General features: G+C 39.9%; 1 protein-coding gene across 8 annotated transcripts in view; it reads right to left on the bottom strand.

Moving 5' to 3' along the window:
• Nucleotides 1–19,502, bottom strand: part of LOC119660590 (serine/arginine repetitive matrix protein 2) — a 187,048-nt gene that overhangs the window by 11,958 nt on the left and 155,588 nt on the right. For 7 of the 8 annotated variants that reach the window (XM_038069260.1, XM_038069264.1, XM_038069261.1 and 4 more), the window contains 2 exons: nt 11,374–11,487; nt 572–2,455 (listed from right to left, as the gene is read on the bottom strand). In XM_038069260.1, the coding sequence (XP_037925188.1) occupies nt 2,211–2,455; nt 11,374–11,487 (359 nt within the window). In that variant the 3' untranslated portion in view covers nt 572–2,210. Of the gene's footprint in view, nt 1–571; nt 2,456–11,373; nt 11,488–19,502 lie in introns of those variants that run through there. The other variant, XR_005250455.1, reaches the window with a different exon arrangement.

A 19,502-nucleotide genomic window follows, 5' to 3' on the forward strand; every position in this document is an offset into this window, starting at 1 on the left:
GAAGAATATATAAAATTCGACCGATCCCCATGAAGCAGGCACAATCACTGTCAGCGGCAGTGATCTGCCCAGAACTGGGCGATTTAAATACCTCGGGTCAACGCTATCAGCCAATGGAGAGCTGCGTTATGAAATTGCTTCACGCATTAACGCAACCTGGATGAAGTGGCGTTCCACAACTGGTATCCTTTGTGATCGACGTATCAACGAACGTCTCAAATCTAAAATTTACCGCAATGTCGTCCGTCCAGTCGCTCTCTATGGCTCTGAGTGTTGGCCGACCATAAAAGACAATGAACGGCGTCTTGCGGTAATGGAGACGAAGATGCTACGTTGGACTAGTGGCGTCACACGTTCAGATCACATCCGAAATGAGGATATCCGCGATCTTTATGGGGTTGCACCGATCGTGGAAAAGTTGCGAGAGAGGCGTCTTCGATGGTATGGTCACGTAATTCGTGCAAACGAGAATTCACTTGCCAAGATTGGTCTGAACATCGAAGTCGATGGTAAACGACCAAAAGGCAGACCTAAGCAACGGTGGCTTGATACACTGGATGGGGATTTGAAAGCCTCGAGATTGCACCCAGATCAGGCATTCGATAGAGCCAAATGGCGAAGCCGATCACGACGAGCCGACCCCGCTTGTGAACGGGACAAAGGCTGAAGAAAAAGAAGAGGTCCCTAACAGTAGCCATCCGGAGAACAGAAAGAAGAGATTAGTTGTGGCTATAAAACATCTTAAGGAAGGTCGTCCAGAATAGAGGAAAATAATGAGATAGTTAAATCTAAAGGGATAATAAAGGACCTGCATAATTTTCATTCCTTCCTTTGCTAGATTCTCTTTTGATGTAGATATTCATTTTCTATGAAATTTAGTGTGCAAATCTGGTATAATTTGATTTAGATTTTCAGATAAAAACTTTTGAAACGTAGTTAAAAGTTTTGATCACTCTATCTGCATTGCATTTTCTGTATGTTTTCTACCTAAGCAATGCAAGGATTCCTTTTTGTTATATTTTTTCTCCTTGTAAAGGAAAGGAAAAAATACGTTAAAAATTGGCAAAACTCAAACGTTATTTAGAGACCCTACTGCTTATTATCTAGTTCTTGGAAGGCAGAATGTGAATTCATGAAAATCGATAAAATTCACTTACCACGTCATAGGGAGGTACTAACCATTACTGCGAAGCTGTTCAAACCATCTGGGTCAAATATCGTTGTATGGATACGAGTTTAAATGTTTAATTAATTTCCTATTTAAATTTTGCATATTTCGATTATCCCCACTTACAAGTAGAGAGTAAATATATTTTCTGGCGTCTATCATGCAGTTTCAACCGTTACTTCGTTCTAATAACGTAAGTTATAATAAATAAGATTTAAATTATTTAGATAATCAGGATATCTACGTAATGTGTACTTAACTTAGTTAAGATGTTCGTTGTTCTTTATGTTATTTGGTTCTGTGAGAAGGTACCATACGGCCATTTTCAACATTCAAAGCAAAACAACGGGTTTGGCCCTCTAACGCATAAATAATTTTAATATTGATACATAATTTCTCTAATTTCTTTCAAAATAGAAAATAGGCAGTAAGGAACAGTGCAGCGAAAGTAATGTTAGGATAATTAACGGTCTATTTGAAATTGTTTTTTTCGCTGATGGGGAAATGTGAATACGTAATTAATTTTTTGGGGCTGCTTACATAAAAATAACATTCAATACCTGCGTGGAGTCAATAATTAAACCAAAAGTAATAACGATAATAGTCAATTCTGAGCTCGTAGAAGTACAAAATATGTTCCACAAGCGAATTACAATGTCTTCTCCTTTTCGCAAAAATCTTAACTCTTTTATTCCAAAAATGTTGCATCGATATCTTTATCTTTATTCTACGTACCTGTTCATTAGATAAAACTTTCGATTCTAAACTTGGTCTCCGGAAATTAAACTTTAATGTTGTTCTACTTCATTGACAATGCTATCCGTATAGTAGAATGCATCCTATACGCTGTATGTGTTGGTGTAATTTTGGCGTCAGCGAAGTGTATGAGGTTTGCATAAGTTTCATTTCAAAATTTTTAAAATTTCAGCCAAATTTCTCCTGGTTACCCTGTCATAAAATATTTTACTTGGTTTTCGTTTTGATGGCGTGCATTTTGAGCTGAAAGCCGCGTTTAAGAAAGCCAAATTACATTTCCCCCTCTCTAAACACTTTCTTCTTTACTTGCACCCCAGAAACGATCAAAACGGTCACGAGCCTTCTCTAGGACATCAGCAGCTGTAGTACGAATGGTAACAGGGTCGGATTCAAAAGATGGATCATCCAGACAACGTATCGACGACCCTGGCACTGGTTTATCATAACGAATCTCCGGAGGTTTCTTCAGACCAGTGGGACTAGGTCCTCCTGAATTTTTTCTTTCACTGTTCGCTCCGGGATTTTTCCAAGCTGGTAAGATGTTTTTCAGTATGATCAGTTTTATTGATTATTATTTAGGTTTTAATAGTTTGGCATACATTCGCAATTAGCTGTGCAACTTGTTTAAAGAATAGCAGAACTTACGAAGCCTTTTGCGTTTTGCGAAAATATAAATAAACTTGTCAATTTACGAAACCAACGTTTACTGGTGAAGCTTAGAAGCAAATACTTATTTACAAAACTTTTCAACAATATCTGGAACTTGTACGTAAGAAGCTTGGCAGTGATGAAGCAGATGAATAGCAGGAAGACCACTTTTATGATAGACGCAACAAGGTGTGAAACAGGAAGAAGAATATCGCCACATGGTGTGAATTAAAAAGAAGAGTATCGCCACATATAGGGAAGGGTAGCATAGACTTTCAGAGGAAAGAATGGAAAATATGCTGTTATAATTTATGAGATCAAAATTCAGAGTCCTTTTCTAATCAATTGGAGGTAACTCTTGCTTAATGTATTTATCCATATCCTGGCAGATTTATAATTTGTTGAATGTATCAAGGATTCAATATGTTCATTAAGTCGGCAACGCAGTACTTACTATTTAGTCATACTTGGTGTAAAAACCTTCGGTGGACTTCGTATTGGAATCCTCCAAATTATTATAACACAATAATGAGCTCTTTTCTTGAAGAACACAAACAAAATTTTGGGTAAATAATAGTCATTATAACGAAGCAAACGCGACAAGACTTCAATCCAGAGACAACCGCCTGGAAGGACGAAGATGACAGCATTTTTAACGATAGAACCTACCTGATGTCTAACCAGATGGGTTCAGTACTTCGAAAAATTCGTGAAACCGATGACATCATTCGAGGCGATTCAACTGTAGCTCATGGTCCCTATCTCCAAATTATGACGAAATAGAGCCTCTAGGCAGCCTAAGACTCAGTAAAGACCCAGGAATTGACCATATGCCAACCTTGGACAGGGCTAATAATTCTCACTGATAAACCTTGGGATTCGCTGGCGACATAAACATCATGGCATGTTCAATTCTAGACGCCAAGGAAGTATTCCTATAACTTAGTGAAGTAGTGCAAGAAGTCGGCCTAAGAAATAATGAAAAGAAAACAAAATTCATGAATCAAGAAGGCAGGGAATACGACAAAACTTGACAATGGGCGACTTTAATTTTGAAAACGTGAACAACTTTGCGTAATTAGAAGTAAACATAGCGTAGGGTGGTCATGGAAAGGACGAAGTTCAGCGACAAATTATGATGACCAACAAATCATACTATTCATTCCAACGGATAGTGAAAAATAAAACGGCGCACCGGAAAAATAACCTCCGAATTTACAAGACCATTATACGACCTGTGCTACTGTATGGTTGTGAACCGTGGGTTCTAACGCATCGACACATTCGAACATAAAGTTCTACGTCAAATACTTGGACCGATAAAAAATGGACTTGACTTGCGAATTAGATACAACCATGATTTGTACCAGCTCTATGACGACCCAGTAGCATCGGTGGTGGTAAAACTATGGAAAATGCAGTGGGTCGGCCACGTAGAAGGGATAGACGACATGCGAATACCTTGCAGGGTATTCAAAGGCACACCCGAAGGACGCCGCTCAGTGGGAAACCCACGCAAATGGTGGAGGACTCAGTGTACGAGGCCAGTAAAAAGCTATTAAAATTCCTAACTGGAGGACCGGATCGAAGGATCGAGATGGCTGAAGGAAGTCTATCCTGGAGACCAAGAAGAAGAAGAAGAAACCGAGTAAGTTGGCAGGAACATAACGTTAGTTAACATCACAAGTACGTTACTTGTAAAATCCGCTGGATTGGTAGCTTACGCGAACTCCATGGTCCAGAATATCACGCTGGATTAATAAAATTTCCAGCTTCTCCTACCTAAAGGTTCTATTTTAAAAAAAACGGCAGCGAATACTGCGATATTTGATGCTATTAGATTATTAGTAATTAGATTAGGTAGAAGAGGGGGACTGAACATCAATCCAGCGAAGACCACCATTTACTAGAAAGATTAAGTTAAACACTTTATTGACATCAAGTGTCAGACAGAAAGGGCGCAGACATTAAAGAAGAACTAGAAGTCAAATATTTGGGAGTCATTCTTGACCAAAGCTACTCTAGATCCCTATCGGCAACTTACATCCGTAAGAATGTTATTTAAGCACTATTGATTGAGGCCGAATTCTAAGAATACTGCAATGGATACGTATTGCCGTAGTAGAATCGATGGTTACCTATGGGACGGTAATTGGGGTAAATAAAACTGATGGTATTACAACATATGAACACTCTCCAGCCCCATCCTTAGAGGTTTTCTATGGATTGATTTACTTATGTACAGATGCCTGCAGATATGGCAAATATATCATCTTGAGCTCACAGTGGTTATAGTGCTATTATTGCTGTCAGATGTTCTGATATTGAGGGAGAACCAGCAACCTTTCATTTTTATAAAAGATTGGAAATTGGAAAGTCATTTGCAAATACTCGTAGCTGCGGTCTAGACATAACTGAATGACGAGAACAGAAGGAAACATTGAACTCATGGGGTCAATTAACATAGGATGCCAGCCCTTGAGCAAGAGGGTGGCTGTTCCAGGGTTCTCCGGAGCAAAATTATGAAATAAAAACTTTAAATTTCATATATTCAAAATTGAGTTTTCATTTAAAATGGTGAAAGTAATATTTTGGGGTCAATTTTCGCTTACTGAATACAGGAACTTACAAAATTGTCACCATTTGTCACCTAAAGGACATAATCGACGTTTGAAACATGAATAATTGTAAAGTGATCATTTGGTTGATATAATTGGACACAATTCTTTGAAATTCATCGAGCGCAAACCATTATTGTAGCAATTGACTATGCATGGTTTCAACAAAATAACATCATCATGCTGCAGTAAGTTTAGAAATATTTGTTCTTGGAAATGGCTTTAAATATACAATTAAAACGAATACAGGGGCGCAGGCTACCGCGGTGATAATTTTAATATCCAAGTTGGAAATGAGGACATGCATCAAGGAATATGACAACACATTTCCTAGCTAATAAAAATATAGCATGGTGTTCTTCACATGTAGGCGCACACAAAAAAGAGTCTTAGCATCTCCTGATGGTACTAGTTCCAACTAAATGGATCATGTGCTAATTCAGAACAGATGGGTCTCCAACATCCTTGATGTTCGTTGATCTGATGAAGAGAGCCCCGGTTCTGAAAACTATCTAGTGAAAGCCTCCTTTTTGGTGGCATCCCTGCATAGTACAAATACAAAGGCTCCATGAAAAGACCCTACACCTACACTTCTGAATGAACCAGTAGTGCAGCCAATAGCCAAAGAAGTTAATATTCATACTCAACATGATCATGATCAATCAATTTTTCAACGCGCTATAAAATATAAATTTAATCAAGTGTGTTTTGTTAAAGGTGAATCAAAATATGTAGATTTTATTGTACCAACGATTCGCAAAAAAAAACATTCTCCAGTGATCGGCTCTTAAGATGTCAATCCAATGCATTAGGGGGATTTCTGACCAGTTCAATTGACAAACAAGTCGGGAAACCGAAAGGTAGACGGTTCAGGTATGAAAGGTTTTGTGTATTTCTTTCATAAAGAGACTTGAGTGTGCATTTGTCACATTAGTATGTAGCACGTAATATATGCATATATTATGTAAAAATGTCCACTTTAAACCGATTTTAATAAATTTTTGTGTTACAAAACACGAAACCTTAAAAAACTGATAAGCTATGGTCGGCTATCAGAAAAAATGACAGAAAATCTCATTTTTGCTTTATTTCAAGATTTCTTTCAATTTTCTTGCAAGTCTAGAGTCTTGTTTATTAGATAGTTAATTAGACTATTTGTGACATGTTTGTCAGTGTCTTCTTGTTTAGGATTGTTAGCATATTGGAATATTTTTTTCAAATTTCACAGAACATACTTGGTTAAATGTATCTTTTATAGCGTGTTGAAAAATTTCCTAATCATTTTCGAAAGGTCGGTCATGATGTATGGATAAGAGTATGAAATGCTTTTAAAACCGTCGCATAGGCAATGTTGGAAATGGACCCCCGGAGAAAATGAACAATTGGTTTGTCGAGGGCTGCTAAGAAATGGTGGAAAAACATCAGGTTTACAAATAATATATAAAACAGCATACGAGAACTAAGAAATGCCAACATGACGACCGTCGGAGAAAAGCCAACAGAATAGTAAGAAAAATAAAAAGGAGTCGCTAAACTTACAAAGCAGCAAAAAGGAGCAAGGTTGGATTCAAATCATTTAAATAAAAAAATAAGTATGAACAAAGCATAGGGAGACAATGATATATCCTTCGGAAACAACAATAGTGCGAAAAGGTTTTCTACATACATATTAGAAAAGGATAATCTGCCTTGTCTAAAAAAGGCAGCGAACTTAGCATATAATATCTGCAGGGACATTTGTTTGCTTTCCTCGGTCTACAAAGTATTCTGAAATTCTGAAAAACAGGATTATCAAATGTTCGTCGGCTTTAAACGAATATACAGCAGCAACGTATTGTGCAAAGTCTGCTCTAGTGCGGTACTCCAGTGAAACTAGATTGTCTCACAAAAGCAGCCATGAGAAACTCAGCCTCCTAGACAGGAATTAGCTACAATTCCATTTCCAATATAGAAGGGAAGGGAATAGGATGCTCCCTATTCTCTTCCACTTGACCTTCGAGCATACAATAAGGAAAATCCTTGTTGATCTCAAAGGTATGCTACTCCTCAAAACAATAGCCCACACCGAGGGCATCATACTTTGTTCCATCCCTTCCTTAGGCGCCAACGAAACCTTCATAAATTTTGTCTCTACAGTGAAGAAAGTAGGATTACCGGTTAGTGTAAAAAACCAAGATCATGACACAAACTGAAAAGTAGATGCCCGCTAGACAAAATGTCACAATTGGTCACTAAAACCTGGCGAACGTTGATCACCTTACATACGAATATCCGAAATCTGGACGCTTCAGCTATGAAAGGTTTTATGTATTTCTTTTATAAAAACATATGGGTGGACATTTGTCCCATTAGTACTTAGCACGTAATGTCTATGCGTATATTATGTCAGAATATTCACTTTCGGGCGCTACTGGTTACTGGTTCAAAGTCTTAGAATTTGCGCTGAATCGATAACTTTGACCTATTATAACTTTGTTAGTAATAGAGTGATATTCACCAAACTTGATACGATTTATGCTTGATATTATAGCCAATATTACTATTTCGGGATTCCAGAATGAAACTAAGGGGTTTTGCAGGCAATTACTGAAAATGATAGTAATATATAACTTTATTTGACAGGTATCGGTATGGAGGGTATTTCGAAGCCTAGGCATCGTATAGTTGCACCTTTGTGATTTCTTTCAGATTTTTTGGTTGGGTAGGTTCTGAGAATAGGTCTATGAAAGAATGACAACTTTTCAGTATTAAATGTCAGAACTGCGAAGGAAGCACTAATCGAAACTTGTCATTTGGTACCCCACATTAGGCGAAACAAAAAAAATTACACCACCTTTTGCATGTATGGAAATTCCACATAGAACGATGTAACTCACGCTATGCGTTCACAGTTCCCACCTTCCCACCAAATGGGTCTGACAGACAGACGGACAAATCCATCGATGACCTCTACATTTGCAGCTATTCCGTCGCTCCAAGTATGACCATAGCGGAGTATTGCAGTATGCTAGACAGACTAGCAAGAGACGCCAAAGAGCACTAACCCAAAATAATTGCTGGCGATTTCAACGCTTGGGCAGTGGAGTGGGAAAGTCGGGAATCATGTAAAAGGGGAAGAATTTTACTCGAGGTGTTCTCCTGCCTAAACATTACCTAGCTAATATCGGTCATATAAATACGTTTAGGGGTGGAGAACTAGGTTCTGTCGTCGATTTAACTTTTGTATGTAACCGAAGAGTATACGCATAGCCACTACCACACTATATACCACTATTGAACAGCGACTCAGAGCAATAAATCCACATCTGAATTCTGGACGCAGTTACAAGAGTTCGGTATTGATGGATTCCCGAACAAGGCAAGGAGAGAGGTACCAAAATATGTTGGCACAGATATTCATATACTGCCTAAAGGAACGGTCCTTCCCCGCAGAGTGGAAATTACAAAAGTTAGTATTGATCCTGAAGCTAGGTAAGCCGATAGCTGAACCAACATCCTATAGACCTATCTACCTTCTGAATACAACAGGTAGGGTAATTGATAGTGACGATTAGAGGGACAGTTTGGCTCAGAGAGGTGGAAGGTTTGGTCAGCAGTTTCTGCTACCTGATTGAGCTATCCAGGAAAGCTTTTGATGAACGGAAATAATGCGCACTGGTGATTCTCGATATCAAGAACGCGTTGAATTCTCCCACATAGAACCCTATCCTCGAAGCGCTTAACGCGGCACAAACGCCAAAATATATCTTGAGTATAATCATCGATTACTTCTGACAACGGAAGTTACTTTACGATTCGGACGAAGGGTCGAAAACGTACGATATAATGGCAGGAGTTTCTCAGAGATCTGTTCTGGGTCCTCTGCTATGGAATATAATGTTTCATGGCGTTCTACAGCCCCGTGTTCCTAAGCAAGCCATTGTCGTCGGCTTCGCAGATGATGTCAGAGTGGCCATAACATCTAATCACATGAAGAAGTAGAGATCTATACGAGAAAGACTATCTGGATGATAAAGACTTCGGGCTGGAGTTTATCAAGCAGAAGACGGAGTCGGTACTTTTTACAAAGCGACTGAAACATGGCAGAAACCATCAGCTCGGCATTGGTAAGGATGCTTCCAAATATAGGTGGTCCAAAACACTGGCGATGATTATTTTTATCACGTGTTTTCACATCACACATCAGCGATAAAAATCGAAGAAAATCGCTTCAATCTGCATACCAGCTAGGTGCTCTCCGAAGATGTTGCAATTACCGGATAACATTAGGCAGCATGTGTAATTGCCGGGTTGATCACTGTTTATATTTTAGCCGATGAAGCAAGCCGCTTGTACGAGAAGCAGGTAGCGAACCGAAGCAAGAAAAGTGAGCGAATCGGGTCAATAGCCGCGTGGCAAGCAGCATGGGACATAGGCTGGACACATAAGCTTAACCCGCACATGAATATGTAGACCACGGTGAAACGAGTTACGATTCAACTCAGTCTTTAACCGGTTTCGATGAATCGCCCAATTGTCCTACGTGTGAAGGTAAGGGGGTAAGGGGTCACCATCTTTGACATATTTTCCTTTAGGAGTGTTAACTGAAAAAACAGAATGCTACTACTACACATATCATTATGGTATTTCAACGATGTACCACCAGAAAGCCAGCACTTTTCGGTATCGATAGGCTCAAGAATAAGATTAGGGCTTAGAGCTACAATGCACAACAGTGAGAGATATGGAGGATTCGTTCTAAAGTGGGTAAAGTCGACTCGCGCGGGAACTTTTGTGCTATTATTTGACATCACTTATTTATGCAGATTAATCAGAAATATCGCATACTACGTTGATAAAATTATTATATTCTCCGCAAAGCTATCAAACATCAACATACAAGAAGAAACTTCATACATTAAGACAAAATTTCAGGGTGGACAAATTTGCTTTCATTGTTTCGTTAGAAATTCGGAGGCCTTAAAATATTTATTATAATACCTATCATGAAAATAGTGCCTTCCTGTAAGGTTCTGCTCATTAGAGGTAACTAGATTTTTCTTCGCTTAATCAGGCTCGGCTGTTATTTTTTAAAAAGGGTTATAGACATCGTGGTCCATAAATGGTGATCCAAACAGTGGTAAGTGCAGCAGCTTTAGCAGAAGCACAAACTAAATGGTGCAGTTCATGTTTATGAAAACTTCAAACAATTTACGTTGCATCCGAAAAGAACACCTGAATAACACTAGCTGGGATAAATTTCAAGGTAGTGGGGAAGTAGGCTCGTTGCAGGGCAAGCATAGCTTACGCTAGAAGGTATTCTGCACAATTCTTCTTATCTTTCATTTCAATCCTTTTCATGAAAATTTTGCGGACGCCTCATCTCCTTCGAAATATTAAGGACTTCTATTCACTTCTATTAATCCTACGAATTATTACAACCATCGCGCTATCTCTTCGTCATATCTACCCTAACTACTTATGATAGTTAAACTACTAAGCCTATTCCTATGGTTCCTACTTTTCACAAAATGAAAATTATTATTGTGTTCTCCTAAGATGTGAAGTGTTACAAAATATATGAGTAAATTTATGTTGGTAATAAAATTTCGTCGCATCCGTACTTCTACATGGTGGAGAGAAAATGTGGATGAAATGCAGAAACTTGCATCATGAAAATATCACAAATTTCATCTACATACGAATAGCATTGCTCTCTCAAACAAACAGCGTAAAATACTCAAAAAAAACGTCCAAACCTAGATGAAAACAAAACTGAATAAATATCTTTTTGCATGTTTCACTTCTGTCTAAGCAAATTTTGCACAGAACAAAACGAAAACGTGTATTCAATAATTTTTGTTTATTTTAAGATATTATTTTTTACAAAAACAAAAAATTAAATTCTATAACTTTCGTTAAAGCGAATTCATATTTTGTAAAGTTTTTAGAAAACAAATGGACAACGGTTCACATGATGGATCTTTAATCAATTTGTAAGCAATTCTAAAACACAAACAAAACAAATATTTTAAGTATATTTTGAGTACGCAGCATTAAACATTTCTCATCTTGTTTTGCGTTGTATAACAGATTACTAAAGTTTTAATATCATTTTAATTTTTGCAATATAAAGCTTAGTTTTACTGCTTATAAAAGTGTAAGATACGAATTAAGATAACCTGTTATCATCAATAACAGTACCTTCCATTTTTGCTTGCTCAGCCAATTCTGGTGGAGCGGACTGTGGAGCCGGGGGAGGTCGTTCAATTGGTGTTGATGCCTTCACCTCGCTCTGTGGTCGACTGAAATTTTCACCTGGAAAAGAAGAATTGTTAGTCCTTGGCGTCCGGGCGATGCATATAGTTTGAAATTTAATTAGAATTCGGATCAGAAAGGGGTGTACTAGTCATAAATGTGTAATAAATCAGAGTCAGTCGAAAATCGGAAGCTTGATGGTTTAGGTACGAAAGGCTTTGTGTATTTCTTTTGTAAGAACATTTGAGTAAAGTGACTTTCTCAGACCTAACCTAGAACGTTACTCTCCGCATGCGTGGGCGTTTAGAGTACCAACTTTCCCACCAAACTTCGTGTTTCTATCAGTAGAACTGGTTCTGCATTCTGCATGCGTGTGACTGACAGACAGACCGACATTGAACCGATTTTAAGAAAGTTTTCTTTTACATAGAACCTTAAAAATTGCGCCTTTTTACCATTGCGCCGGTTCCACAGAAGCTGAATATTTCAGAGAGGGAAGTTTTTATGTATTTCTTATATAAGAGTGGGATCAACCAGGCATTGCAAGATGGACTGACGTATAGCTCCCTGAGTCTCTTTTCGAGGATGATGTGTGATCAGGTCTTCCATCTATCAAGACCATTAGTCAGTGGTGACATGTGGCATGCATCCTACTATTAACAAAATGCTACGGTTCTAGACTGAGGAGTCGAAAAACACTTTCCCCAATCCAGGGTGCCATGCGAACCGTACCCGTTGGATAGTTTGCACTGGGGGTATCTCACTGTATTCGCACGAAGCTGCCTACCCGGTCGCCTCAATGAGTAAATTTGACCTTACGGTGTTATGGCAGACCTCCTCAACCTTATACTCTTCGGAATCCAATGAGTACACGAAAGTAGAGACGGAATATCGGAAGCTGGACGCTTCGGGTATAGAGGTTTTGTGTTTGTTTTGTCTGAGAAATTTACTATTCGCATATATGGCCAATTCAAAATATTCCGTGATATATGACCCCAACTATTAGACAATGACATCTGTACTTCTAAACTCCAACTTCGCTGTTCATATGATTTCACTTTATATGATGATGACGCCATACACGTCTTATAGTGCGATAAATTCACGTGGAATACATCATTTTGACCTTCTACTTTGCTAATAATTGTTGGATTTTTGTCAAACTTTCTAAAATCATGCATCATATTGTTATTTACAACCGTACTTTGTAATTTAAGAATAGTTTTCGGGTAAATTTAAAAAATATGGTAATATACTATTACTAACTTTATTTACGCGGGTATCGGAATGGGATTTATGTTGAGGCCTAAATTTTGATTTCGGTGCACCATTGTGATTATTTTCAGATTTTTCCACCTGTTGCATGTAAAGGGATTCCACACGTTCTCACCAAATTTCGTGACAATTGGTTAAGCCGTTTCTGAGTAAATCAAGTGTGACAGATAGACAAATAGGCAGATAGACGATGAATCGAATCGTTTCTAACAACGTTTTGTTTCACACAAAACCTTAAAAAGCTAAAACAAAACAAGCGGGACCCTATACTACACACAAACTGGCCAACCAGGCGGCGGCATATCTCCTAACCATTGAGAGCCAGGTGATTACACCCAAAAAGATAGAAATTGGGGCTTAAAGCAATGGAGTCAAGGTCAACGTTGGCATATTGCGAGGCCTACAACTAACAAGCTGCTCAAAAAGGAAGGACAAACAAAAGCAGGTCTGGGAGTAGTATATCAGAAGTGAGGAAGAAGAGAGTCCTCAGTGGCGGAAGTGGTAAATGGTACCCGCGTTGTCTGAAGGACAGCCTGAAACAAAAAGAGACCCTTAAGGAGGCTCAGAATAGAGTTAAGTCATCTTTATAGAGTCAAGAAATCGGGGAGCAGCGGAGCTTAGCCCACATGAGGGGAATACTTTCAAAAACTCAAACCTCAACCCAAGAGGGGGAAATCCCGGGTAGGTTATGGGTGAAGGCAGGAGTCAGGATGCCCGCCATCAGCTATGCTAATGTGATCAAGGGCATTCAACTGGCCATATTACCAAAAACGTTTCCGTGAGTAAAATGCTCACTCGTGAGGACCAGGAAACCATCGACGACCTTGTTTTCAAGCAGATGTGCAAGAGATGGACTGCATAGTTTATGTTCACCGGGGTGCTCTTTCGGCCAGATCACATAATGGCGGGCTGCGAGTCTGAGGACTGGCTTAGGAATGTAGTCTCTAAATTGCCAGTCTGGGAAGGAGCAGAATTGCCGATATGTGCTGGGGGTGATATACCAGAAACAAACATGGTGGCAGTGTTTCTTCTTAAAGCAGCAACACTAGAGATGGAAGATCTTATGGGCTTCCAAATTGCTCATAATGGAGATCTTCATACGCGATTATGGAGAGTCTTTAGAAGCAAGAGCAGATTCCTTACCATCGGGGTTGATGACCTACAGGCGATGCAACGTCGAAGTTGCCATATCAACTATAGATTTGGTAATATACCTGTGCATGTGCACAGGGAAAAGCCGAGGAAAGACATTTCGGAGTGATATCGGGTGGAAAATCTGCCGAGGTTCCACAAAAAACCTTGGAGGCTGAAAGGATAGGATCAAGCAGAGAAGTAGACCTGCTGCCCAGTGACGAGGAGAAACTGGACGGCCTAGATTTACATTTTATAGGGCTTAAGGCGACAGCAACGTGCAAGAAACGCCATGTCGGAAGAGGGGGGTTATACTTCGACGGTGGAGAAGAGCTTCAAACACTAAGGGAGCCAATGGACAGCACTAAGATAGCCCAGGTGAACCTCCAAAAGTTCCAAGGAGAACACTCGAATAGTTCTGGCTCAGGAGCCCTGAGTCTATCGGAAGTAGATTCGAAGTTTGCAAGAAGGAAGCATGCAGGTAATTTGGGACTTCTCTTGCTAAAAACCAAGAGCTTATATCAATCTTAAGCGTAATTTAAAATATGTATGTTTTACAGAGTTCCCAACCGGAGATCTTGTGGCTATTCAAGTTTCACTGGAAGCCGGGGGAAGCAATAAATTAGAAATATATAACATAAGAAAGCCTCCAACATTCATGACTAGCACTAAACAAGACAACTCTCGCTAATACTCTTATGAACGGGCTTGTCAGGAATTGGAGGGTGTCGGATGAGCCTTATATATCGGATCACAGAATAATCAGATTTTAAATTGGGGGTAACTCCGAAATAAAAAGAATAGCAAGGGACCCCAGGAGAACGTAATGCAAACCTGAGGGACAACATGGCTCACCTAAAAAGGTGCAGTGATATCAGGAGCGAACTGGAACTAGAAACAGTGGTAGAAGACCTGAACAAAGTCGCTATTGACGCATACGAGGCCAATTGTCCGGCGAGGACATGTAAATCAAACTGAATCTGTATCAGCTGACGGATGTATTACGGGGTACCATAAAAACAAAATCAATAGTACTGTACGCGTTTTTGGATATCAAAGGAGCATTCGATAACACATCGTACATACATACAAGATGACCTGATCCGCAAGGGATTGGGAAACACCCCCGCTTTCTGGATGGGCAGAATGTTAGAGTTAGGCAAATAGAAGTATCGACAGGTGCAAATCTATTTTCATGAATACTACTCAAGGTTGTCCACAGGGCGGGGCATTATCATCGCTTATGTAGAGTATGGTAGTGGATGAACTCCTGGACGAGTTAACAAACACTGGAATACAAGCCCAGGATTACGTTGATGACATTGTTTTAATCTGTAGAGGCAAATATTTAGGATACTCTATGTGATAGAATCGAAACTGAAGTAAGGGTTACTAGTGCCTTATGCAGGAAGGCTGGGCCAAGTCCAGCCAAAATCACCATAGCACAATTCACTGGAAAGCGTAACTTTGATCACCTGAGACATAAAGTTACATGGCAAAAATTTAGGAAAAATTTAGGAATTACACTTGTCGGAAAGCTACGAGGGCTCTGATGACTTGCAGGTCTATAGCAGGAAAAAATGGGGTTGTACTCCGAAGATATTACTTTGGATATACACTGCAATAGTGGGGCGGTAATCTGGCAAGAAAGAACTGAACTCAGCACACAAGCCAGGGAGTTATATAAACTCAAAGACTAGCTTGCATGTATATCAATGGGGCAATGAGAACATGCCCAGAACCCTTCTGTGAAAACGGAAACGGGTTCATGGCTATGATATTAAAAAATGACGAAAAATGGCTGAGGCAACTATATTGGGCGAGCCTACCAGGAATAGTGCAGTGTAGGGTGCGTCTGAGAGGATACATATCTAAGCGCACAAAGGAGTGTTTAACCTTACCAAGAGAAACCTCCGGATTATAGTAGGAATACTCACTGGCCCCTGCCGACTAAATTATCTCTTGGGGAAGTTCAGGATATCTACGGACCCTGCCTGCAGGTTCTTTGTGAAGTGTGTCGAAACTTCTATACACGTTCTGAGACAGTGTCTGGCACTTGTACAAAGTAGGTCGAGGCACCTGGGAGAATACTTAATACCAGTTGCTAGGTTGAAATACTTGGCAGTAGGGAATATATTAAAATTCCTAACGGTAATAGGTTTGCTTAGCATATGGTTTTATAGGTAATAGGTACATTATAACCAATAAAAGGGGCACATTAGTTCTTTAAGAGCGCGGTGCAACTACCCTTAATTTTACACCCTCCCTTATATGGAATAAGATGTATGAATAAAAGTGCTGAAAGTAATTTTTCCAATTTATGGTTGATTTATCGGAAAAAAAAACGTGCTCAAATTAATTTGCTCAGTTTATCTTTGATTGATTGTTTTGTTAGAGAGAAATGCCTGAGAAGTTGGAGTCATTTGTCGTTAAAGTAGTACAAAAAGGCCTTAGTTAGAGAATAGTCGCTAAGGAATTGAGAATCTAGCAGTCCGATCCCGTAACACGAACCCCGTTGCAAAAAAGAAAGCTAGCGGACATCCGAGGAAATCGACTTAGGCCCAGGGCAGTGTGCTTATCCATATTGTGTGGAAAGACCCGTCTGAAATGACGTCCTCGTGTCGCAGATTAGGCCGACAACTTGTGGAAATTAGGAATCACGGCAGTAACGGCTAAAAATATTTTGCGGTGGATAGTCACTGTGGCATAGAGGCAATCAAATCTTAGATGCCTTAAGAAACAAGAAATCACAACGCAAGGACCGAGAAAAATATCATATCGTTATCGGCCGTCGTAGACATTGTCGCTGTACAGCCCATTGACTAGGCAGCAGAACCATAGCCATCCACTTCTATGCTTCCTGGTCACTTATGTATGGAATTGGGGCTATCAGACTGTAAGGTCAGAAGATGAGCTTTCGTGCTGAATATTAGAGTGTAACAAGTCGGAACACTGGAAGTTGGACGCTTCGGGGATAAAGGTTTTGTGTTCATCTTATGTGTACAAACCTAAAAATTCAAAATATTCCTTGATATATCCGACCCCGCCGTTCATACGAGTTCACTTTATGTGATCATGACGTCATACCCGTCTTAGATTGCAATAAATTCACATTCACCTTCTATAACTTTGTTAATAATAGCTTTGTACCTCTTGTACTTTTGTACCTCTAGGTAAATTCACCCTAGAGGTTTTCGGGGGTTTTCGGGTAAATTTCTACACCATGGTAACTTGCTATTATTACCTTTATTTGAGCAGGTAGTTGAATCGGATGTACCATTGTGATTTTTTCTCAGAGTTTTGGGTTGGATAGGTTCTCAGGAAGGGAACTGTTTCACTTTCCGGGGCATACATTTTGAACCTCCAGTGCCCTATGTTTCAGCCAATTTCAGATAAGATAAGATCACCTTTCATTTGATATATCATATGACCATATTCTGTGAAAAGAAAATATTAGACCCCCCTTTCCACGTATAGGGAGCTCCGCCTTTAAAATTAACATAAAATGGCGCCATTTTCTATGTGCAAAGGGATTCAGAGTCGTTCCAAATTTCGTGACAGTAGCCTTAGCCGTTTTCGAATAAATCAGGTGTGACAGATAGACATACAAACACACAAACAGACGTCTTATAGGCCTATATGTCCGTTAAACCGGATCCGCAAACTGTTTGAACGGGTCATCTACAACAGAATTGTGTCGATCACCGAAAGGGAGGGTGGCCTCTCGGCCAGACAGTTCGGATTCCGGAAGGCGAGATACACTGTGAATGCGATCAATACAGTGACGACAATTGTGCAAGCAGCAATGGAGGCTAATCAATCCTGCGAATACTTTTAACTTGGCAAACTGGTGTAAAATAATTGAGGCTTTAGTCAAATTAGGCACTCCTAAATACCTGGTGCCATCGTCATACAGTTTCTCCACGAGGAGCTATTGTGCTGCGATTCGGATGATGGACCTAAGACACATCGGACAACCTGCAGGGTTCCACAAGGATCGGTCCCCGGTCCTCTTTTGCAGATAATAACGTACGATGGAATTTTGACGTTACAGCTCCCCAAAAAAGTGACCGTTATCCGTTTCATAAATGGTATCGAAGTGACTATCGTGGCACAGAGCATCGAGGAGATCAAGATTTTCCCGCAAACGGGGTAATGTGGAAAATCAAATCCTGGCTAAGAGGCGCTGGTCCGGCGTTCGCAGAGCATAAAACGGAGGCAGTTCTAATCACCAAATGAAGAAAGAAAAGGTCGATGAAGATTAGGATTGACGAACAAACCAACACTCGCAAACAAAGCTCAAATATCCCATGATGATTGACCATCATGTCATGATTGACCAAAAATTAAACTTCAAGCCACATCTTAAAAATTTAGCAGCAAAATGATCCGGAGTTACAACATTATTGGCAAAAATGTTACCTTATCTTATCTTTAGAGTCGTTAGCTCGATTCTGCTTTATGCACCTCCTATCTGGGCCTCGGCATTGGAACATGAAGCAAATGAGAAAAAGATTGCACGCCTGTAAGGATTAAGAGCAATGAGGGCATCGTGTGCCTACAGTACAACATTCGATGAAGCAGCATGCGCAATGGCAGGCATGGTTTCCATCGACATCTTGGCCAACGAGGGTCGACACCTCTATGACCCAACATACGCAATCGGCGAATCCTATACCTATCGTCAACATTTTTCACAAACTGAAGCAACACTGCAATGGCAGAAGCGATGGGAAGATTCTCTTAAAGGACGCTGGACTTACAGAAATATCCTAGATGTCACAAAGTGGATTAAACGATGGATCTAATCCAATTCCTAAGTGAACACGGAGGGTACCGCGCAGATCTTTACCACTTTTGGCGTGACCAATCCCCATATTACCCGATATGTGATATGATTCAGGAGGATGTAGACAACATTGTTTTCAACTATCCGAAATTCGCTGCATGCAGGGCGGAGGTGGAAATCGCAGCCGGCAGTTGTCCGCCGACCATAATACGCCAAGGAAAGAAGAACTCTGGAGGAAGATGATAAGTACCAATACGAGACCTAGTCCCGCAGGGTATGCGAAGGAGAAGGAGGTAGATAGACATTGAATCGATTTTAATTAAAGGTTTGCTGGACCTATTCCATCCTCAATAAAATATTTCTGGTTGAAACATCTTCTGATGGTAAAGTAAAAATCACTCCGGACGTGTTCGGAATGTAGTGTAGTGTGACAAAATCACGTGGGACAATATCGCTATCTTTTTTTTTTACCACAACCCATCAGCAGCGGTATTAGTTCGGCGAGCAATCCCGGTAACTCACACAAATTTACACCGACCCTGGTGTCAACTTTTTCGTGCGCTGGAGTTGCTTGAATAACCGACATTTTTAATTAAGATAGAAAACAACTAACAATAAATTATATTTTTAAAGTGCTTTAGTAAAATTTGTTGTGTTGATTTGTATTGCAAAATAGATGGGATAACATAAGTCGCCGGCTTGCATCAATAGCTAGGGCGAGAATTATTTCCACATAGGAATATGGCGAAGAGAGGTTGTCCAGATCCGCTATGACTTTTAATACCAAAAATATTAAACCGCAAGTACGCCGCCAATGCAGCAACAGAAAGACAAAAGCGGAACGGTTCGATCGCGCACGCATGGAACTACTATAAAAGTG

Source organism: Hermetia illucens, chromosome 6 (genome assembly GCF_905115235.1).
Source record: "Hermetia illucens chromosome 6, iHerIll2.2.curated.20191125, whole genome shotgun sequence".
In the NCBI taxonomy this organism is placed as follows: domain Eukaryota; kingdom Metazoa; phylum Arthropoda; class Insecta; order Diptera; family Stratiomyidae; genus Hermetia; species Hermetia illucens.